General features: G+C 46.3%; 2 protein-coding genes across 2 annotated transcripts; both read left to right on the forward strand.

The window, feature by feature from the left end:
• The first annotated feature begins 292 nt into the window (after nucleotides 1-292).
• On the forward strand, nucleotides 293-11,598 carry LOC135942848 (neurogenic locus protein delta-like). Its single transcript, XM_065489177.1, has 9 exons — nucleotides 293-398; nucleotides 474-752; nucleotides 1,948-1,999; nucleotides 6,029-6,338; nucleotides 9,038-9,344; nucleotides 10,004-10,217; nucleotides 10,500-10,741; nucleotides 10,804-11,156; nucleotides 11,253-11,598. Exons 1-9 carry the CDS (start codon nucleotides 339-341, stop codon nucleotides 11,422-11,424), a joined length of 1,989 nt encoding a protein of 662 aa, XP_065345249.1. The 5' UTR covers nucleotides 293-338; the 3' UTR covers nucleotides 11,425-11,598.
• Nucleotides 11,599-17,279: 5,681 nt separating this feature from the next.
• LOC135941978 (glutathione-specific gamma-glutamylcyclotransferase 1) lies at nucleotides 17,280-23,207 on the forward strand. Its single transcript, XM_065487821.1, has 3 exons — nucleotides 17,280-17,660; nucleotides 20,096-20,273; nucleotides 22,231-23,207. The coding sequence occupies exons 2-3, from the start codon at nucleotides 20,118-20,120 to the stop codon at nucleotides 22,819-22,821; spliced, it is 747 nt and encodes a 248-aa protein (XP_065343893.1). The 5' UTR covers nucleotides 17,280-17,660; nucleotides 20,096-20,117; the 3' UTR covers nucleotides 22,822-23,207.
• Nucleotides 23,208-23,392: the final 185 nt, after the last annotated feature.

Here is a 23,392-nt window from a genome sequence, read left to right on the forward strand (position 1 = left end):
TAAATTAAAACATTCGAGGGCGAGACTCTGCGTTGTCCCCGAAATTCGTAAATCGCAATAAGATGTAAAATCGGTCCGCGGGCAGAATCCACCAGGAGGCGGCTGCGTCGCGCCGGCTCGTGCAGCACTCGTACCGATTGCGGCAGCTGCGTCTGGCGTACCGGTATTCCGCGACTCCCTCCCCCCCGTAAGGGAGCAACGGCAGCAACACCGGCAGCTGCTCTCACGCGAACAGAAACCGATAAGCTTGTGAGAAACCGGTTTCCGCGGCAGACAGCAGGCTGGTTAGAGGCATCCGTTTTCAGTTCGAGTGAAGCTGAGTTCGCGAAAGGATATGCATGCGTGAGATGCGGCCCCTGCTGCTTGCTGTGCTGCTGCCGCTGGTGCTGTGGCCCCAGGTAAGACGCGTTGCCACCCTCGCGTGCCACCCCCGTCGAGTGTCCGCCGATCTGACTGTGCTTTTATTCCAACAGGAGGCCGACGCCAGCGGACTGTTCGAGCTGCGCTTGTCCACTTTCGAGAACCCCATCGGACAGGACACCAAGGGACAGTGCTGTGACGGCCAGAATGTTGTAGACAGTCGCTGCGAGAGCCGGTGTCTCACCAGCATCCGTGTGTGCCTCAAGCACTACCAGGCCCAAGTGGACCCAAATTCGGCCTGCACCTTTGGCAGCGTCAAATCGCCAATTCTCGGAGACAGACTCATCAACGAAAGCTATAACTTCTATATCCCCTTCAATTTCACATGGCCGGTGAGTGTCAACGCCCCCCCAAAGTGCTGTCAGTGGACGCGGTGGTTTTGCCAGGTGGACAGTGCTCTAGCTGTGCGTGTGTGACATTATTCAGCTCTCGATTGGATTATTTCTGAGTGCATCTGCCGCTGGATATCATTTGGATTTAACGTCGGATCGAGGAAAAGGCTTTGGTGTTGAACGAAACTTAGACTTTCAAGATAGTTTCTTAAATAGTTCCTTTAATTTTTTTCCCCCCTATTTAACTCCGTCTCCTATCAAGGAGCGGACATTATTTTTGAGTCGTTATTTTACGCAGAAAATAGTTTTTTGAACGATGCTATCTCAAAGCAAGTCGTTTTCATCTCGCGTATATTTAATGTCAGGCTAAAGAAGAAGCTCCGTCGAAACAACGCCAAGCCCTTTTCTCTCTCTCCGACGGCGAGAATCTGAATTTGGCACAACGCAAGCCGGCGAATCCATCGTGCAAAACCCGCGTCACCGCACCACCCCAAACAGTGAAAAGTGAACAAATCCAGCCTGCATCTCCCAAATAATGCCGCCTCAGTGATATGAGCAGCTGAAATTCGTTTTGCGTGCGCATTTGGATTACGCTTCTGCCTCAAACAAAGTGCCCTGCTCGGGATGTCCAGACCTTTTCCATAAATAACGCTGCCCGCGTCTGCCTACCTGCCGCCGTTTTATCGGGAACCCATTCCTCTAAGCCTAACTGACCACCTCCTTTTCATTAAATTATTTTTTGTAATAATCTCGGGTGCGGGAGTGTGTGTGTGTATGCGCGCAGCTCCTCCACTAAATCGTGAAACAATGCTCGGATTCTTCTTTCTTTCTTTCCTTGTACACACGAGGTAGGCACAACTTCATTAAATGTTTTTCTCTCCCGGCCGACGCGGCTGCCAAAAGGTCGAGGAAGGTGGGCATAAATTGAGCTGGCTGCAACGCCGGCGTAGGTGATTATTCGGTGGGCCCGTCCAAACGGACCGACCGCGCATGAGATCCATCCTTCCACGTTTATCCAAGTTGGCCGGGCAAGGCAGGCAGGCAGGCAGGGCTCCTCGGTAATTAAAGAGGGGAAAGTCTGCTCGAGAGGTCACAGGCATGACCGAGAGTCGTGATTCGGCTGCTCGTAAAAAAACACAACCTGAAGAAGCAAGCGTGACCTGATCGCTAATAATTATTTATCGTTTGTTATCAGCGCACCTTCTCGCTGATAGTCGAGGCCTGGCACGACTCCAACGAAACACGGGGTGAGTACACAAAACCATGCTTCTTATCTCTTTTCGATTTCGTGCGCACAACCCCTTTCGCCGTTTTTTGTAGATCCGAGTACAATGTAATTATCCATTGTCCGAATTATCGCGGCCTGCTCGCCGTTCCGCTGCTGTTGCTCGCGCGTTTGTTTATTTCTTCATTAAACTTGCTGCACACATTGTTTAATTATCTAGTGCATATAATCGACTTGGCAGCCTGACAGTTCTTTCGCCCCCCGACATTGTGTTTTGCCGTCGAACGAAGTCTGCTCCTAAACGTATTTCGGCAAGGACTAAATCGAGCTCTTTTTGCAACATTGTTGCGCCGCTCTCTCAAAAGCTCTAAAATTGGCTAATTTTTACGACGGAAATTATTTTTATTATTGCTTGTTTACACTGCGTCTGGGTCCAAGGTCATTGCGATTGGCAACGCTGTCCACCCTTTGATGCCGCCATTGTATAGCAGAGCGACTTTCCTTAATGAGCATCCGTTTAGCGGGTCATCACGCGGGCCGTTACAGTTTTTCCGCCTATTGCACAACTTTTCCCAACGCTTCTGCTCGAAAATTAAAAACTTTTAACGCAATCAGTGCTTTAACCCTTGCGGCACACTACGCGTGCAGCGCGTTCTTTAAATTTCGGTGAGCCCCTAGCTGTTTCCGTTTTTGCCTGCCGTCCGCTCTTTCTTCCTGCGGCGGATATAGATTGATGAATGGCGAGCTGAAAGTTGATCTGTGCGACGTGTCCTCTGGATGAGGAGCATCGGGAGTGCGTATGCGTGTGTGTTTGGCCAACGGCGGCGGCAACTTCCTCAGCTCTGAGGCTTCCACGCTGCTCGCTCGCCAGCAGCAGCAACGGCAGCACGGCTAAAACAAACTACCTGAGCAGTAAGGTGGAGATACATATGCCACTTCCGACTGCACGCGATCTCTCCGGCGAGGTTCCCACAGCCCAATTGCATGTTTCGGGTCCAGCATGCGAGCCATAAACCGAGAGGAGAAAAAAACTCATCTCCATTTTCCACATCTCACACACCCTGCGCGCATTGTTAATAATAATTTTATGTTTCCAAGCTCTCGTGATTTTTCATTCAAATTACTATCGGTTTTATTGGCTGCGCTCAGGCAGATGGAAAAGCTTCTCGGAATTATTAGCACTGCCGTTTCATTCGATATGATTATGGCCGTTCACGTTAATTAAGTTGCGAGCGTGATTTTCGGCTCGGCGGCCTCTGTGATTTTTTCCTAATTTACTGCTGGCGTCTTTGTTTGTTTCGACACAAAAGTGTAGCACCCATTCACCTTCTTTTTCTTCGGGGATAATATTTCATTTCGCCAACCGAATGCGCGATAATTTGAAGCGGAGCTTTTTCACACGCTGCCTGCGAGGGTCGTGGTAAAATCTCTCCTCCGCCTGGCGTCTTCCTTGTCTATTTATCCGGATTTCCTACCCTCTTCAAGAATTGTTTACTCTCCAAACAAGCCAGCTGCTGTTCTGGTAAAATACTCGCTTTTGATATAGTCAATAGAGAGGAGCGCTCTGTGGCTTAAGGAAAGGAACTGCATATTGCATCCCCCGTCTGCGGAGGAACGACCTCGATTAGAGCAGCAGAAAAAAAACTGCTGCGAAAATTGCGATAAACGAACGCATCCTTCCTCTGCTGTTGCGCGGCGGCACTTCCTTTTCGATGATTGGAAACAGTTGCGAATTTATTCCGTTTTTGACGGCAAATGCCGCGAGCAGCGTCCATTTCCGCTGACCGCGCGCGACGCCCGCCGCCTGCTTTTATCGCGCGCGCGCGTTTTAATTGCAAACTTGGCCTGAACTTGACCGATAATGCGTCTTCCTGCGTTGCTGCTGCGCCGGCAAGCAGTTTAAATGCCGCATTAATTACGGCCGGGCGCGCGTTCTCGTGTGTATTTTTCGCCAAACTCGTCTTTTGCCGCATTTGCAGCGTTGGTCGTTACACTTCCTGTCTTTTTAAATTCCCCCTGCGCGCGCGTAACGGTCGGGGTTGACGCGAGAGGGGCGAGTATGAAAGCATCATACGATTATTCCGCACCCCCTGAATGCACGATCAAACAGCAACCACTGACGGGGAAAAAAATTACGGCGGCCCTGAGCCGGGCGCCTTCAGCTTGGCTACCTGCTGCCGCCGCCGCTGCAGCAGCCCAATTGGGTTTGTTTTTTACTCTCCGTGCTGTTGTAAATGGTGAGAAACACACCTGGCGTCCTCCATCCATCCACTCCATATGCCAGACCGGCATCTGCTTCTTTTTCGCCACAGGAAGGAGCCTTTCTCACACACAGGCAACAGCCAGCCTTTCTTTAAAATCTCCTGCCTTATCTGAATGGTGCGGCGGCGGGCCTGCTCCGATGGGTCGCGTGAGTGCCCTCGCCGCCCCCGGGGCCCACCGCCGGCCCAAAGGCAGACGCACGCGTAACTCGGCTGCCTATTCCCTCTCTTTTCACGGAAAGTGCCCGTCTTTCTTTCTCTCTTTCTTCTCCAGATCGCTGCCAGCGAAACTGGTTTTTTATTGTTAAATAATCGTGCTGCCGAAATTTGTTCTCGAGCCGGGGGAAAAAACAAACAAACAAACGCACGGTGACAGCTCGCCAATTACGCAATGGAAAGTGATCGGTCAAATTCGCAAAAATTGAATTCGAAGACGCGCGTCTTCTCCACCTGCCGCTTTTAATAGGTCTCGCGCAGTCGGCATTCGCGAGCGAAAGTTGATGAAAATCTCCAGCCATTAGCTCATCCCGCGAGTTGCCGTGTTTTTATCCACCTGCAAGTACATAAACTGGCAGTCGAGAGCGATAAATTTAATTTTCCCTCCGCTCTTACGTGAGATACCATTCCCTCTCCCTGTCCGCCGCCGCAGCCGCTGCTGCTGCTGTCAAATATGAGCAAACTCGTCTTGATTGGCATTCAAAGTGGCGTCGTGAAAAACACCTGTAAACAAGTTTTAAATTTATTTACATTCTTGAATGCAGATTTAGAAAGTTGAGTGGATCGTCTTCGTCTCGTTCGAATAGCACTGCAAATTTTTCTCTTATTTACAGTCTTGATTAATTTGGTTAACCGCCGAAGTGAATAAAAAGCGGGCGAGCGAGTGTTAATTAATCACGCCACTCAATCGGCTGAGAACCGCCACCGACTCTCTCATAATTCACTCACGCAGTGATTTCCACAATGGAATCGATTTGTTTTTTTTCTCTCTCTCTCTCTTTCTCGCTCGTCTCGAAAATGAAATTTCTTCTGGAGAGCAGAAGCGATGGGCGCTCGCTGGCCGCGGCTAAAAAAAGCGGCCGAGTGCTTCTTTTTTGTCACCTCGGCGTGCGGTGTTGTGAGCAGGCCGAGTGAGTTTATTTCCACGGCTCTTCCTGTTCACTGCTCTCGAGACGGACGGAGGATGGTGCGTCTACTGCACACGCGTCTCGCTCCATTGCGCCGTCAGGGAGACAATTTTACCGAGAATCATTCGATTGTCAATTTTGTGTTCGTTTCCTGTGCTTTTTGCTGCCCATTTTCCACTCCCTTTTCACATCGATTCACTCGAGTCCTCAACTCGACCGAATTTACTCGTTTTTTTTTCTTATTTTCTGCGCGTATACAGCGGAATTGAGAGGCTGCCAAAGTCACGCTGCTTGTGTATAGATTTTCCTCATAGCCCCGAGACGCGGTCGCTTTCGGAGACCAGTGCGAAACGTATATATATCCGTGGCTCTCTGCTCGCTCGCCAAACTATGATTTTCGCAAATGATTTTTTCCTTGGCACGTGCAGTTATTTATTTACACTCGGCTTCCGATGAACTGCTCCTCCTCGAGGCCGGTTTCCGCCTTATCTGCAGCCAGCGCTGTGTAATTTCTCGGCCCGAGACTTGGACTGCAGTCAAAAGTTACAAAACACCCTCCGTAATTGTCATCGCGACGGGGTTATGCGTGTAAATTTGGCTTGCTGACTTAATTGCCCAGGCACTTCGCAAACAGAAATAATAATGTGTTTATTTCCCCTGTTTCAGGCAAACGACGGCTGCTCTTAAGGCACACCCTTCAGCAGAACGTGGACGTCGGCACGGAGTTCAAGCCGGCCAGGTTATTCAAGGACCAAATGTCGCTGCAGTACGAATACCGCGTGACCTGCGACGCCAGCTACTACGGTGAAGGGTGCGAGGTGCTGTGCAAGTCGCGCGATGACACCTTTGGCCACTACACCTGCAACCGGCAGGGCAAACGCGAGTGCAATCCCGGCTACACGGGCGACTACTGCGATAAATCCTTGTGCATGAAGGGCTGCGTCAACGGCTTCTGCAGCAGGCCCGGCGTCTGCGAGTGAGTATATAAACCGATTTTTAGTTTTGAAAATCAGTGAAACTGTGCGAGCCACGCGCGGTCTCGGAGGAGTATCGTATTTAACGCGCCGTTAAATGGCGCGCGCGCTCGTTCCCGGCCCAAATCCATAAAAATACAGTTACCCCTTCGGCTGGTGTAACTCGAGCGTGATTTCGATTTCCCAAGTAATTCGAGAAAAAAGAGCATCGTGTAGAAATGAAATCGCTGCCGCGGAGGATCGCTTTCCGTTTGAAAGTTAAAATAAGAGTTTATTTACTCGCGGCTGGCCGCTCTCCCATCTACACAGCGCGCGCTCATTAAAATTGACAAAACAGTCTCGGTGTCCATGCGGATGAGCGAGGGGATGGCTAGGCTCGCCGGCCGAAAACCACCCCCCTGGTGCACCCCCGGCGGTGTCACCGGCCGGCGCTGCATGCACGCGCGCGCTGCTGCCGTCGGCGGTGGCTGTCACTGCTGTGGCAGACGCGCATGCAAATAAATCCGCCAGCGTGTTCACTGCGCCGCTGCCGTTGCTGCTGCTTTATGTGAACACTTACACATATATACACTCGCACACACAGAGTGAGCGCATTTGAATTACAAATACGGCGCGCTGACTCGTTTCCAAAAAGAGTCCCCTCTGCGCGGCTCCATTTTCCACACATTTGTCCGTCTTCATATGCCACTTTCACGCGGAATTTGCTTCACAAACGACGCAAATTGGTCGAAACGCCGCCGGAAATCGATCTTTTCACTCGCAAACCCGGGTCGCGCGGCATAAAGCTTTTATTTACGTCTCGACTCGGATCAGTCCTCCCCACATGGAAACACGAAAATTTAATTTTGATGCGCCTTTTGGGGAATTTATGCCAGCTGGCGAGGACCCTCTCTGACAGGTGGAATCATGATGAAATTTAAATGTTTAATGTTTTAGCTTCATTAATATGTTAACTAAAACTAGCATTTTATAAAAAGGAAAATGGGAAAGACGTGGAGTGGATAATGGTCCGACAAAAGTCCTAACCGATGAAGCTTGTAAGATTAAATTTTGACACTGCAAACCAGATTCGCGAAAATTTTGCAATGTCTTTTTATTGTATCCGCCATTAAACCGGCCTTAGTATTCCGCTCGAGACGTCTACACTGACGTAGTACTCGAAAGAAAAAGAAAAAAATATAAAAGACTAATGAATTGCACATTGCTCTCGTTGTTATGCGATTACCAGCTCGAGGATAATAAATAAATCGGCACCTGGACTTAAAGAGCAGCTGTCAATTTCAAGTTCACGGTGCTCCGAGATTGTCTTGTAAAAACATCTGCGTCTGCTTGAGACAAAAACGGGTCTTTTTGCACCAAAAACGTCCTCAGACGATTTTACACCATTCACGCCAAGTGGCATGAGTAAAGTGGTGGCGGACTCGAGAGGGTGGGCTGACACTTGACGCGCGCTCGCTCGCGGGGTGCAATTGCGTTTCAATCGGCCGGAAAACGCGCTTTGCACGCACACAAAGGGGTTCCGTCTGCCGGCGTCTAATTTCGCGAAGTGATTCAATCTGCCGAGCGTCTGCGAGGAGCAGGAAGATGCCAGCCAGCCAGCCAGAGGACCGATTTTCTCACACACACACAGATACACTCCGTACCCACGCGTTGCACAAATTTGCTCAATCGGGCCGGTTTGCTGGTTTAAAGGAAAAAGCGAAAGTAAGAGAGCACACACATGTGCACGCATGCAAGTTGTCCTCTCTCAGGCTGTCAAAGGTGGCTTGCTTGATATTACGTGTGTATGTATATGTAAAAAGCAGCCGGTCTGTCTCGTCCGCTCGCTCACTCGCCGGCTCATTCCGCAATCAGAGTGGCATCCTTAGAAAATTAGTTGTCACATTTAATTAAAGCACGGGGCTAATGACAAAGGAAGCCAAAAATCGGACGAAACCTGTTCGACCGAGCGACCGTCCGCGCCCACCGCCGATTGGCCTAGAATTCGGGTTTCGGGGGCGGGTGGGGCCGGCTCGGGGTGCGATTCGCACTAGGGGTGGGGTGTGGGTGGCTGCATCCAAGGGTCGGAGCGGTGCATCCCAGCCTGGGTGTTGTGAATGGAATTTTCGCGCAGCGCCTTTCTCGATTCCCATGCTGCGGTTCCCACGGTGTGTGGCTGGTATTCAGCTCACATCACAGGCCTCTCTGTACCGTCGGCGCCACAAAACACCGGCTCGCGCTCGCACACCTCACTTCTTCTTGAGGTCGAACCGCCGAACACGACCGTTTTTACGCCTTTTTCGCACAGTCGGCGCACACCGACTCCGACTGCCAATCCGCGTCTGCTCTTTTTTGCGGAATTCGCGAATTTCTGCAAATGTCGCAAAATTCGCTTAAACGGGCAATTAAGCCCGCTCGGGAGGCGCAGCCCGACCGAGGAAATTTTTATTATTACTATTTCAAAGTCGTATTTATCATAACAATTCTCCAGCGTTTAACCAATTTGAGCAAGATTGAAATCACGAATGCCGCGGCAATCAAGATTTTTTCTTTTAATTCATTCCGCACTCGAGCGCATTTTTTCACAGTTGTCGTGACTTTTGAAATATCTGATAAACCTGCCGGCGTTCTGGAACATTTAATATATCGTTCCGTGGGCATATTTCGCACAAGATCCGAAGACGAAAACTGATCGATCCTCATTTTTCTTATCTTTCCCCAGTTGCAAGCCAGGGTGGATAGGCGATAGGTGCGACCAGTGCCAGATTTACCCTTCGTGCCGCCACGGCTCCTGCAACCAGCCGTGGGAGTGCATCTGCGACCAAGGCTGGGGTGGCCTCATGTGCGATGAGGACCTCAACTACTGCACCCACCACCGGCCGTGCAAGAACAACGGCACCTGCTTCAACACCGGCTCGGGTCTCTACACCTGCAACTGCACCGAAGGCTTCACGGGCGTAGATTGTGGAAAGCCGGTCGGCACGACGTGCGATGCATCGAGCTGCAAGAACGGTGGACATTGCCATGAGGTGAGTTTCCATTCTCGAGCGACTCATCAAGTCCCCCGTCCGTTGCCACCGCCACCCCCTTGCACTCATGGCCGCCACCAAGCGTTTTTGTCTATTTTTATGGCGAGAATTTTATGTCGGCTGCGTGCCTGCCGCGATTCGCATGATTCCCAGCTCCACGCAGACGGAATTAATATTTATGTATCAAGCGCGAGGATATATGGGAATTATTATTATTTTCGCCTTTCCTTCGCCCACGACGCTTCTTCTGCCGGTCGCTCGCTCGCAACTGCTGCCCGCTGGCCGGCCTTTCTTTCGCTGTTTGCTTTTCCTAATTTCGCTTCGCATTCGATTCACGTATCTTTGCAAATTGCGTGCCGCGGAGCCGAGCGGGACCGCGCGATAATTCATGTTCGGCCTGCAAACGTGAGAACTCAGGAAATGAAAATATAATAACAATAATTGCGCGCGAAATTGCTTCTGTACGCCGAAATTGGCCGGCGCAGATAACGCGGGCGTTTTTCCAAATTTTTTCAAATTTTTTTGCAATTTAATTAGCCTTAATAGGTCTTTTGTTCTTCGCGCGGTTCTCATGCACGCCGGAAAAAATTTGAATTCCCACCTGCCTGTTTGGTTGAAAAAATCCTCATGTTCTGACGGTCGTGTTCTCTTCTCTTCAGCTGGGCCACTGCGTATGTCCTCAAGGCTTTATTGGTGCACATTGCGAGCTGGAGAGCGGCTGCTCCAAGAACCCCTGCATGAACGGAGCCACCTGTGAATCGCGCCTTCCGCCCCCCGGGGCTCAAGACTTCGTTTGCAAATGCGCCGTAGGCTACTATGGGCAGCTGTGCGAAAACCGTGCGAAAGACTGTGACACTCGCCCATGCGAAAACGGTAAGGAAACATTTCTCGGAATTTAAACTCGTTTTGTTCTATATTTTAACAGCACTGAACTATTTTATTAGTTATTGCATTTTCTTTCGCGTGCTTAATTTGACTTTAAAAAGATTTTTGTTTCTTGCTGAAAATATTTTTTTAAATAACACATGACATCACGTTACCTTTTGTCACATCACCATCCACTAAATTTTAAAATGGCTTGCATTGAAAAAATGTGCTGTAAAGTCCCATGATAGTTCAAAAATATTCTAAAATGTCAATTTTGCGCTTTTCCAGGTGGGCAGTGCGTGAACAAAAACGGCTACCGCATGTGCGAATGTATCCTTCCATACTACGGCCAGTTCTGCGAGAGTCTCACGCAGCCGTGCACCGCAAATCCTTGCCACCAAGGAGCCACGTGCAAAAGCCAGATGGATGGCAAATTTATCTGTATGTGTCCGCCCGAGCGCTTCGGCCCGACCTGCGAACATGTGCGTGATGTGAGCAAAGACGTGAATAAAGGATATCTCGTAGTTGGTGTAAGTATTGACATTGCCGTAGAATTTCGCTTGATTGCTAATTTGCTTCTTTTACCATGCAGGACGAGGATCTAGAATACTTGGACAGGCAGAAATTGATGGTGGTTCTGGTGCTGTCGTCCGCCTTTGTTTTGCTCATCCTGAGCGGCACCGCGATCATCATATGTTTAAAGAAGAGGAGAGATATGGAGCAGAAAAAAGCGGACACCATGGCCCGCATGCAGAACGAAGCCAACCTTCGGGCCAGCGGTCAACGGCCAGAAATGATTCACAACAGGCTACGCGGCGAGAACGATTACGCGACAGTCAGCTACGACTATGCCAAGCTCAACACCAACCGCACTTTCAGAGACGCAGACAACAGACTGTCCAAAGCCAGTCTGGAATCGCAGCAGTGCTGCCAACCTTCAATGTGGTGAGTGTCGCATTTTTCTGCCATTCTTTCTGCAAATTTCTTAGGTTGTTTTAACATTTGACTAACCTGGGACCCTCTCTCTTTTTGTGATTGCAGTGACCCTGGAGGTTTCAAGAAAAGTGAGTGCACGCCAGGACCGTCGTCGGCCTGTTGTAAAGACACGTCGTGCATCTACGGAAAGTGTGCGACGATTTATTCAATCCCAGACTCAAGTTGCGGCGACGCAGTGTTATCTGCACCCCTCGATTTTGTCGCAACAGAGGTGTGATGAACTGTTAATTATTGTTGTTGCGATAATTACCTGATCTCAATTAGTCAATTAATTTAATAATTAATAAGGAAAAGCCCTGTACACTACTTTGTAAATATATATTTGTAAGTCATACTGATGAAAATATTTTTGCATTTAAATTACATAAATGAAAGTCAAAATCCTGATAAATCTAGTCGTTTGATTTTTTGCGTATCATGCCTGCTGTTGCCATTTGCATTTTCAAAAAGATTTTCCGCTCACCTGAACTCGTTCGTGGGCTATGCAAGCAGTGGGGTAAAGTTGAATGAATTTGAGCGTGAACCTTCGCCGTTCGGCCGGTGCACAGCGAAATGAATAATGAATATATGAAAATGTGCGCCTGGTCTGGAGAGGCAGCGACGGACGGAGTAAGAATAAGAGCACCAACTGGCTGGTCACGCTTGGAAACAGACAAACAATCGCAACAAAGACAGTGCGCGCATGGCCAGTGAAGCAAAAAGCAGAAAGAAAACCGAAAACAGCCTCCCTTTGTCCGGTGCGTGAAACTCAAAACTCAAGACGGGAATCGAGTTTCCGAAATCGGCCAGTGGAAACAAGTTGCAGGGGGAGGAAAACGCGGTGCAGGCAAACAAAGCGCGCGGATGTTTGCGAAATTCTGCAACATTCGTTTGAAAACTTTCAGCTATTGCATTACGCTTTCATCTCCCAGCGGCACGCCCAGAGGAAAATATCAAATTAATTCTCCTCCAGGATGACACCCGCATTTCTCCATCTCAAAAGTCGCGATTTGAACCACAGTTAACAATTTTTCAGCAACTCTAATAAATGAGAAGCGGGCTCTTCTTCTTCGCAAGAGGCAGAAATCAGGTTTATTTTTCTGCGACGCCAGCAGAGCATACCGCACTCGTGTGCTTTTCTGCCCGTGACTTTGTAGACGGTAACCCGAAGTGTTCACCAGAGGGAATATAATAAAAATAAAAAATAAAATACACCGGGGTCACCGACCAAAAACAAAAATTTGGTCGGAAGAAAGTTTGGTGACGCCGGCCGGGACTGCAGAAAAAGAGCAGCTCGTCGGGGGGCGGGCGAGACAAGTGTGCAAAAGCAAAGGCAATATCAGCGTCGATCGTCTGCGGTGATGAAAGTGCGAGCGTCGAGTGCCCCTTGGAGGTCCGCAGACGGCGGGCTTGGTGAGTGGCGCGGGTCTGCCTGCCGCTCGGGCGGCGCCGACCCAGAGTCATTGACTTCGCAGATAACGGAGCCACTTGTCATTACACATTTCGTGCATCACGGCCGCTAATCTGGCAGCGAGGATGGAGCTCAGCAGCGCATATGGCACCTGCAACAGGGGCGGGCCGCCCCGATAATTTGGACAAACACGCACGGCCAATCAACGCTGGTCCCGGCATAATAGCACTCGCCGCCTAAAAAGCAGCAGCACTTTTTCAGCACCATTATCGCGATCTCTGGATTGCTGGGAAATTAGCCCTTTTCCTGAAGTGCTCAATTTGCAAATTTACACGCAATTTATTTTGTCTAGAGCTTCGTTTTCTTCTGGGAAAAATAATTTGTCGGGTTTGCTCACTTGAAACGCTTATTTCCTAAGTAGAACAAATTTATATCAAGAGAGGTTGAAACTGTTAATTTTAATGTTTTCGAGTTCATTTTAACGTGCAATCATAAATCTGTTTTTTTATACTTAATTATTGGAATCAAACTTCAGAATGGAAACCGTCAGAGAGAAGAAAATTGCCACGCGAGGATCTTGCAATTTAGAAACTCTTTTGCTGGCTCGATGAAACTGTTACTTAATGGGCCGTCACGATAATTTTCGGCAAACACTTTTACGTCGGAAGAGTATGGGTACACACACCATCTGTCATCCTCGATATTGCCCCAATTATTTACAAGGTAATTCACCAGGGTCCTTGATTCATCATCGCACGAGTCACGTGACTTTTTGGCAAGCGATCAAGGATGCTGCTCAAGCTGGGGGTCTAGCTCTTTCAAAAACAGAAACGGCGCACGCCAAATTTTCATTACGTGTGTGCACGCGTGTGTATATTTGTACCCGTAACGAGACAAGTTAGTGCTTTGCTCTTTTTGACACACTTCTCGGTAAATAAATTTCATTTACGCGCACCGCTCGCCCGATTCGCACCATAATTATTCTCGTCATGCGGGCACTCTGTTTGTTGTTCGCAGCAAAAAGATTATGAGTGTCGGAGCGGACGGGTAATTGGCCTTCTCGTTTATCTCGCGTTTCAGACCAATAACATGACTAGACTTCCCGCGGAGCTATTACTTTTTATTATGGTAATTATTAGTTTCGGAGATGAATGAGGAAAATGCGCATTTTCTGCTGTGAATTAAACGTGGGATTTTCTTGCTAATTTTCAAAGCAGTGCCATAAATTAAACCGATTAAAGCATCAAGCTGATATTGGCCTGACTTAAATTTTCAGGGTCGTGTAGCTTACAATTAGAACATACATATTCTAACGCAGGTGTGTTCGTTGGCAAATTTTAAGCGGATCCTTAAACCTTTTTCCAAAAAAATGGAATTGATTATCAAACTCATAAATACTTTTGGCACTGCCTCAATTTATTTGTGTTGCTAATATTTCTGTTGAAGCTGCGTAAAAGAGTTCTGTAAACTCTGATGCCTCCATGTGTGACCAATGAATCAAGTGGCTTGTTTTGGTTGAGATAATTTCGCCTATTCAATAACAACAATTTTTTTGGCGAGAGCTGAGGATTTCTAGCACAGGCCAATTTTAGCCGGCACAGATTATCCGGGATGCCAGTCGGTCCTGAGCACTTTTTCTAATGCCACTTGGCAATAATAGACATGGCAATACTTTCTTCTAATCTGGCACTGGTGAAAAGTGCGAGTCTCTCTCGGAGCGTGTTTCCTCATTCTTATTTTGGGCGCCGTCAAAGTTCATCAGCACGCGAGGCGGCGGTGCTGTGTTGCGAACGCGATTTTGCAACCGCGGCGTTTGTCCTATCCCGCTGACTGCCCAAAGGACAACTATCAAAGAAAGCGAGCAAAATCGGGACTGCGACGTGCTCTCTTTTCGCTTTCATCGCAGGTGTGCGCGTCGAGCCTACACAGCGAGCGGGTGAGTGTGTGCGAGAGTATTTTCGGCCAACAATTACTGCGCATTTTTCGCAAATCGCCACCAGAAAAAAAGGCGCTGCCGAACACGCTCGCAAATCGTCGCGCGCCGCCGAGTTAAAATTAAAAGTTAAAAGCTCTCTGACATTTATCAGACCCGCCGCAGCCGCTAATCGCACCCTCGCACAACATTTTCTAAATCGTCCCTACCTCGCTCCTCTTTGTTTCTTTGATCGAAGGAAATTGCGACAACACCCAGGCATTTAGATTATTTCGACGAAAAATAAAGAAATATGTGCCTGTTGCGGGATTATGTCGAAATGACAAGCAAATTTTAAGTGCAGACCAAAAGCATACAAGAACGATCTCGGATATAATTCTTAACCTTGCCATTCAAGGTAAATGCCTTAACAATTGTACCTCAGTAATTTTTGCATCGCTGAAGTGTCTACCCAAATACATAATGAGTTATCTAAAATTTTGCAGTTACTAATGCAATTGCTTTCATATAGCTTGGGATGACGCGTCATCTCCAACAAAGGTTGAAATAATCAGGGCTTTATGGGGAGTGATTTTAAGCAGACCGAGCGAGGTGAAGGAAATATAAGACCAGAAAGTCTTTGCTCATCGTCTCATCGTGCAGTGAAAAACTTGCTAAGCAAAACAACTTCAACGAGATGAGCGAAACTGTGCAAGAAACTTTGAAAATGTGTGTGTGTATTATGACGAACTTGAACTGACAATGAGTGTTTTGTATGCATTTTTATATTTAGCTTTTAAATTTTATTTTTGGAATAGGTGACCACTCGAGGTTGTTTTCATGTTAAATATAAATAAAAAAACATTCTTCATCCTCGTTCTTTTTTATTTACGTTCAACTTAAAACTTATGTTTCGACGTATTTCAAAAATAACACCTTTAAATAATTCAGATCAATGGAATACAAATATTTTGAGTTGAATTTAATTGTTTTGCTTATAGAGTGCCAAGGTGAGTGTAATTTCAAATTTATTTTTAGCAAGAAAAATACAAAGCGTATTTATAATGAGAAAATTTTGTATTTATTCTACTCCAAAATATTGTACTTATAAAAATTTGCGTAATTTTAATATTCCGGATATTTTTTTGCGATTTGAGACAAGGAGAGGTGTCATAACTTTTTCTACCTCAGTTGATAAAAACGCAAAAGTTGATTTATTTTGTCACAGAGCATTTGTAAAAGCAATCCTCTTACGCATTAGGGTGCTCTGTCTCTTTTTCTTGCAATTTAAATAACGAAAACCGTGACAGGCGTGTCTCGTGAACATTATGTTTGTCAACAAAGGAGGCGATTCCAATATCGGTGGGCCATCCCAGGTCGAAGAACTTTAGACGTTGTTCTCAATTCATCAGTCTAAACAATGAAACTCTAGAAAAACATTTATTTCATTAAAAAAGTGTAAGGTATTTACTGTAAATTATTTACTAGCTTTTTAAGAACCAGTAAAATACGTAGCACACGGTTTAAACATATTAGGGAGGGTGGAAAGGTTAAGGAAGTAAGCAGATGATTATCAATGAACTAGTCATAAAGATGAGATCAGGGAATGAAAAAATTACTCAAAACATTTGTCTAATTTATCACGTAATTGCTAGGAAAGTAGGAAATCAGTTTTCTAGCAGCGGTATGGTAAATCAATCCGGGATGTGATGACCCCGACTAAAAACACTTGATGCTGCCCAGGGGCGACTGGAGGTGGAAGTTATTGTCTCATCGCAGCACAATCAACCTTTGATTTAAAAAAATGTAAAAACCCGTGAAAATGGCCCTTAAAAATAATTTTTTCTGTTACAATAAAGTAAATATGGTTAACCTAGTTGTGTTACTGTTAGTGTTTCACAACAAAGTAAATATTTGAGTTGCACGAAGACCACTAAAATATATAGTGATACATTATTTGTAGAAGAATTGAGATCAAAACCGTATAAAGTACACTGATCGCGATAGGTTGTAATACAATACCCATGTATAAACCACGTATACATTTTTTTCTAAAATTCAGCTGCATCGAGTGAGCTGTTGCACAATGCAAGAATTTTTCACAAGCAGACGTTTTTCTTCTTTCTCATAATCCATTAAAACTGGAAACATAACAATATTTGTTGCATATTTTTGTCACGAGCAAATGTTGTCTGTTCGCCATAAATCACCATAAATTGTACTTTTTTCTGCTCTTTTTGAAACATGATGTGAGGGCAAGATGCAATGGGAGCACATATTTTCGTAGCTTTGGCTGATGTAACAACTTTCAAACTTTACACTGCAGCGCTAATCATTTATGACCGTCTGCGCTGCGATCCCATTGTCGGTCGGTTGGGAACGAACCCATGCAGCGTGTTATTGCACTGCGCCGAGTGCAATGCAGTTTATTTATAAGATTAACAGCACAGCGTCTGAGCACGAAAACAAACAATGTGCTGAATCGGCTATCCTTGAGCTGCCACCGTTTTTTGCGGTGAAAAGTGAGGCAAAGTGCTGAGGAAGCTGCATCAGCGTGGCTCGAGATGCGAGATGTGCAATCGGGTATTATTTAATTGTGTCTAGCCGCGTGCGACGTTTAGCATAGCGCGCGAGACAAAAAGAGCCGGGGAGGAGAGAGCACGAGACTCATATAATAAATAAAATGCGCCGTCGGATTCGGCTCTCACACCACTACTGCAATGCAGACAAAGCGACCGTCGGCGAAATCGCAGCCGAGAGCAACCGCCGCTCGGAGCACACGATAATTAGACCGAGATTAACGCGCGCGCGGCGCGTGTGTTTGTTTATTTATTTTACGCTGTTGCTCCAACCCTTCTGCTCCGCCCTTTGGTCGCGTTTTGTCCACGGCGGCGGCAGAAGCGGCTTCGCAGACCGCCGCACATACCGTCGCGTGAGTGTGAGTGGCACTGACCCCGATAGACGACGCAGCGAGTCGGAGTGGTGCGCACTCGCCGTCAGACCGACGAAACGCCGCCGCCTCGGTTTCATCAGCCGTCTAACTCGCTGCGGCCGCCTCAGTCGCCTCTGCATCCTGGCCGCGCCAACATGAGACTCAGATAGCGCCCGCAGCACCCCTCAGCTCAGCCCAACCGCCCTTCTCGCACTCCTCGTGAGTATATTTTCGCTCTTTAAACGTGGCACGTGTGCGGTTTCGTCGTTCGCATCCTGCAGCAGTCGGCTCGCTGTGCTCCGTGCACGGAACTGGAATTTCCGCTCTGCATTGTTTGCCTTGAGAGCTGTTGTTTGCTGCACTTTTCCTCCTCGCGATCCATGAATAAATTCCCTGCAGGAAAAGTTTCCACCATCTAAGAAAAATAAGAGAAAGTGAATAAAAAGAGATTGTGTCGCTTAATTACTGCCGCAATTACTGAGGCTGCGCTGAAGGGCAGAACGAAATTCGCCTGCAGATGTGCTAGCCTTATTTTGCTGCGTTTCCTATGAAATTACGTGTCGCAGTCACGTGCTCGGTGAAATTAGTTTTTTATTGAGACCGAATTGCGAGACGACGCAGTTTTTTCCAAACCGCAGGCTGTCACATTTGGCCCGGCGAAACCGCGCGCCGCGGCCAGTTTCTCTGCTCCCCTCGGGAAGTATAGCGGAGAGTCCAAATTAAGACTGTGCGTCGCGAAATAACTGCGACTCCCTCTTCGCAACACTCGGACGGACCACCGAGAAACATGCCATGCATTGATGTGTGGTATTTACATAATTGAATCGGTTCAATCGTAACGATCGCGAAATTGATCCTTAAGGCCGCGCCCTTTAAATGGACCGAGTGGTGAGTGCGGTCGGCGGCAAACACAAGACGCGAGGGAGCGAATTTCATTCAATTCGTCTGCCACATCACGCCGTGTGTGCATGCCCCATATAGGCGCGCAGCCTCTACGCAGATCAATAACTCTGGCGAGAGCACCACGCCGCGCGCTCTCAGGATCGCGTATCACCCACCGCCCTTGCCCAACCACTCCTCTCCATTATTATATTGCCTCACTTAAAGTTCCGGTCCTCGTTAGTGTCACTTATTGCTAGTGGGTCACGCGTTGACAGTGGAAAATTCCCAAATTCACCGAATTCGGAGGGTGAGATAAAAGTGAGGCAGTTAACTTGACCTTAGTTTCTCCCATTGATTGGCGCCGATTAATTCCTCGCTTCTGCTAGGGGGGAAATCAAATACGGCGGTTGTTTGGGGAATTTTTATTACTCTGTCCGGAATGACACTCAAGATACTGCCGTGGAAAATCCCCAAATCTTGGAGGGTGAGATTAGAAAGTGTGGTCCGTATGGCTCTTCTTCCATCGGTGCATTGTGTTCGCACCACTTTCTTACGAAAGAAAAAAATGCCCTTTCCCTGGCTGCCTTTCTCATTCCTACAAAATCTCATTCATCCAAAGAATGTATTCAAACTCGAAGATGTCCGAGATCCACTTTGATTAATTTTTTTGAGGCACCATTTTTAATTAAAAAAAATAATTATTGGATCAAAATTTAGAAGAATTGCGTCTGGGTTTGCTTGAATGAAATTGTTTGTATTACATTATTAGTTCAAAATGGTGATAATCATGCGTTTTAAAGGTCCTTTAAATTACAATGCCTTTGTGTCCGTTAGGAGAAATCATGTTGTTGATTTTGATTTTAAGATGATGCAATCAAAATATACATAATAACACAAGTTGTGATAATAAACTCGTGAGATGAAGGGATATTATTTACAAAGTTTACAAGAGTTCAGATAAGGTGTTTAAACATTAAGTGTGATCTGTCTGGTTTAATGATCTTTAGGCAACAGAGTGGACGAAATCATTTTCAAAGGCCTCGGCCGTTTACGATAGCGAGGCGATTCAGACTAACTTTTCAGACTGACAATTAGGGAGGTTGTCAATAAACGGATGTAAAAATACAGAGATATTTCTGCACAAACAATCAGGTCAGTAAAAAGAAAGACGAGACGTGCACCGATCCTAACGGTACCATCAGGGTCTGCAAGACTTATAGCCATATATATAATAAGGGATTCTACCTCCCCCACCATCCCTGGATTTGTGGAGCTTAAAGCTACAAAAGGTTGCACACAACCTTGGAGGGCATGAATCTATTTTCGTGTACAAAATCAACAGCGTCGGTCGTTCACAAGCTGACGCCGTGGGACGCGGAGCTGAAAACGCGATCGCCCTGAACCTCTCAAAATGTGAGCATTTTTTAATAATGACGGCCTATATTTACTAGGGAATTGCTGGTTTCACTTTGCAATTTACAATCGCGCACGAATCTACTTTAAGGAATCAATTAGAATACCCGTCGTCCTTTTGCCGCAAAAGGCAGTATTGCCGTAAACCAGACATTGAGAAGTAGTGCTTGCACCGTGAATATACATTATGTACACATGTACCACAGCGAGCAACGAAGCATGCAATATGTGCGCTGGCGGTTTGCTCTCGCGCGCTGCTTGATATTCCGCAAAATTATCGGGCATAACAGGAAATGAAAGGATGCTGAATGAATAGCAATAATAATAGAGCGCTCGTTTCTCGGAATTGCTTGTTGCAGGCCGCTGCGCCGCGCCACCGAAATGAGCTCCTCCTCTCAGGGCCTGTGGGTCTTCGGTTACGGCAGCCTTTGCTGGGACCCTGGATTCGACTTCGAACAAGCACACATCGGCTTCATCAAGGGCTTCAAACGCACCTTCGCCCAGGGCAACACGCACCACAGAGGAACCAAAGACCAGGTACACACACAAAAACACATGTCTTTCCAGTTTTTTTTGTGCTCAGACTTTTTCAAGCACACCCAGTTTTTTTAGGGAATTTTCCATTGTGGTTTTCTCGGTGCGTAAATTTCAGCGCTGTTTGCCGGGTATCATTTTAATGAAACAATTGTCATGTTACACAGCGAGCTAAAAGTCACATGAGAGCATACTTTTCTTAAAAACATGTGAGCTCTCTTTATTGCTGCCAGAAAACTTTCTCGTCAAAGCTTCATTGACGCCGCGTTCTGACCGGCTTGCGTATCAAAATGCGAGACGTGCGTGTTTTATCGTTAATTAATAATTCATGGTGGTCGGCAGCATGTGATCATGACTATTATTTGTTCTTTAAATAGTTTTTAAAATAAGAACCTTTTATGACACCCAGAGGTGTCTTGCGCAGAATTTTAATTTCCCAGACACACGCAATGCTGCATAAAAGCACTCGCTCAACGCACCGTGGAACTTCTGGATGATTAAATTTTTGTCATACGCCAGGTGATCTTAATGCTTAACAGCCACTAAATCCAAACTTGGTATAGCTTGAGCCCTGAATTTTATGATCTAAGATAGCTGGACTTTTCCGCATTATTTCGCACCTCATGTTAAGTACAAAGATTTATTTTAACGTTTTATCACACCGTTGAAAATATTTTTTAAGTAATAAGGTAACAATATTTTTATTATTATAGTATTTTATAAACATAAACGGTGTACAACACATGGAAAAAATATATATTATATTACAAAATTCTTACGAAACACATGTTTAGCAGATTGAAATAAAACGATAGTACTATTTTTACACTTGAGCAATATCTATACAGACTTCATCACAAAAATTGGCATTTGCAGCTTACAGAAATATCAAAATGGAAACGTTGGACTTTACAAATAAGGAAATGATAACCATGGAATGAGTGTCTCGAAAAAAACATACCGGTCATTTCAATGAGGAAGCTACCAGTTCTTTTTTGTCATAGCTGGAGTGCAGTAATATAATTGGGGTGGATATTTTGTTTTTTATACATCATCATGTTCTCCAAAAAAAAAAAATTTATACACAAACGTAACTGGAAGGGATAATTTTTTTCTTTAGTTCGTTAGTAAAATAATCAGTCTCAACCAACTCATATACACAAACCTTGATTTCATTCGTTTGTCAGTACATAAAGCTTTGTTAAAGAATAAGGTAACTATATTTCAGAGATGATTTCTATTGAGCTTCTAAGCAATTGATGTTGTTGATTGTTGTTGTCCAATGTTTGTGGCCAGATTTAATTTTTTATAAAAAAATGCATGGCACAATTTAGGAGCTAAAAATTGGACCGATCTCTAAAAAACTTTCTTTGAACAATAAAAGTAAAAAGAAGCTTGATCTCTTTCCCGTACTTGATCTGAGCTAGCGACTTTAAGATAAGAGTTGTCATGGTTTTCCCCTACACTGAAATTATTCTTAACTAACGCATTTGGAAGATTTTAGGGGTTTCCCCCAACTATGACAGAATTTAGTCCCTCTTTTCAAACTTACAACTATTTGTTTTTACATTTTGTTAAGATATTAAATTGGAGTTAATATTCCGATTTCACCGATTCGTGCGGGAATTCATGGAATGATAATGACACCTGGACCGATTAATTAAGAACTGTAGTACAAAAATTCAGGATAAATTCCTGAGTAAGAGCTATAATTAATTTTGTTATTCATCTTTTTGAAAATTTTATTTAAATTTTCATAACTTTTGGCCGTCTAATTACGCAAATAGAAAATTTCCACCTTGCAACTCAGGAATTTTTCCTCAATTTTGTTTCTTACTTCATTGACAAATTATGGAATCCACTAAAAATTGCATTAAAAAACTTTCCCTCCGATCCTCCGATCTTGCTCTTTAAATTACTGTATCGTGAGAAATATTAAGAATTTCAATTTTGATTGCAGCCCGGCCGAGTTGCCACTCTTGAAGAGTCGGCCGACGGGATAGTGTGGGGCCGCGCATACCTCCTGCACGGGGAGGCGGCCCTCGCGTACCTGGCGCAGCGCGAGTGCCTTCTCGGCGGCTACAAAACGCACTTCTCGGCGGTGTGGCGGCCGAAGAGATCGAGTGGGCCACTAGCGCCCGAGTGGCGGTCCACAGGGTTCGGCCGGTGGTCATCCACCTCGTTTGAGCAGCTGACCGCGGCCGCCCTGGTGTACGTGGCCACTCCCGAGAACACGATGTGGCTGGGCGAGGCCTCGGCGGCCGAGATGGCCGAGCAAATCTGCGTGGCCGCCGGCTTCAACGGCCACAACGCCGACTACGTGCTCAACCTGGCCAAATTCGTGCGAGAGCACTGCCCGCACTCGGACACGCCGCTGTTGCAGCTGGAGGCGGAGATCCGGCGGCGGCGGCCCTTCGGCGCATTGCTCTACAAGAGGCTTCCACAGGCGAGGCCGGCGCAGTCGGCCGAGGAGGACAGGCGGACGCCCACGGAACCAGAGTTCTCCAAGCGTGTGCAGGGCAAGAAGCTGCGCTGCCTGAACATTTACTGAGCTTTTGTGATAATATATACGCGTATACTATATGATTATTATTTGATCAATCGCTGCTTGCTTTATTTAACGGAGCCGCCAGGGAGAGGTTCAGAGAGACCTGATCCAGGGACGCTAATTCTTGGCCAATGTATTTTTGCATATATATATGACATATTTTGCAAGCATTGTTGCGTATACCTATTTTGAACAAAGCTTGGGACTTCCAGGCGTAACCCTTCCTTCGACTCGTAAGCCTTGCAATGGGTTCCCAGTATTTCGGTTACGCTCACGCGACCGCTGATTTCTGTGTTTTATCTAGCATCGCGCACATCATAAGCTGTGAATTTTTAATGCTGAAATCTCGTTAATATATTTAATTTGGTGAATAAAAGAAATTAAATATATTACCAGGCGTCTTACTGGAAAGCAAAATAGCAAATTTTCACCAGTTGTTGTTAGTTTGTACTGCCTTGATTTAGATTCTTGCATTCTTTTGATCTCTCCAAAGAAAACTTTGATCGGACTAAGCGCAGTGTCTGTCGCAGTCCAGACTGATCCAGTTATAAATATTGCCTTGTTTGACCCAAAG

The sequence above is a fragment of the Cloeon dipterum genome, chromosome 4, assembly GCF_949628265.1.
Source record: "Cloeon dipterum chromosome 4, ieCloDipt1.1, whole genome shotgun sequence".
Taxonomy (NCBI): domain Eukaryota; kingdom Metazoa; phylum Arthropoda; class Insecta; order Ephemeroptera; family Baetidae; genus Cloeon; species Cloeon dipterum.

Excerpts from the sequence above, each read along its gene's own strand:
- LOC135942848 (XM_065489177.1), top strand. The coding sequence starts at position 339 with ATGCGTGAGATGCGGCCCCTGCTGCTTGCTGTGCTGCTGCCGCTGGTG. Across the intron at positions 2,000-6,028 it reads CGACTCCAACGAAACACGGG|GCAAACGACGGCTGCTCTTA; the intron begins GTGAGTACACAA and ends CCCCTGTTTCAG. Across the intron at positions 10,218-10,499 it reads CACTCGCCCATGCGAAAACG|GTGGGCAGTGCGTGAACAAA; the intron begins GTAAGGAAACAT and ends GCGCTTTTCCAG.
- LOC135941978 (XM_065487821.1), top strand. The coding sequence starts at position 20,118 with ATGAGCTCCTCCTCTCAGGGCCTGTGGGTCTTCGGTTACGGCAGCCTT. Across the intron at positions 20,274-22,230 it reads ACAGAGGAACCAAAGACCAG|CCCGGCCGAGTTGCCACTCT; the intron begins GTACACACACAA and ends TTTTGATTGCAG.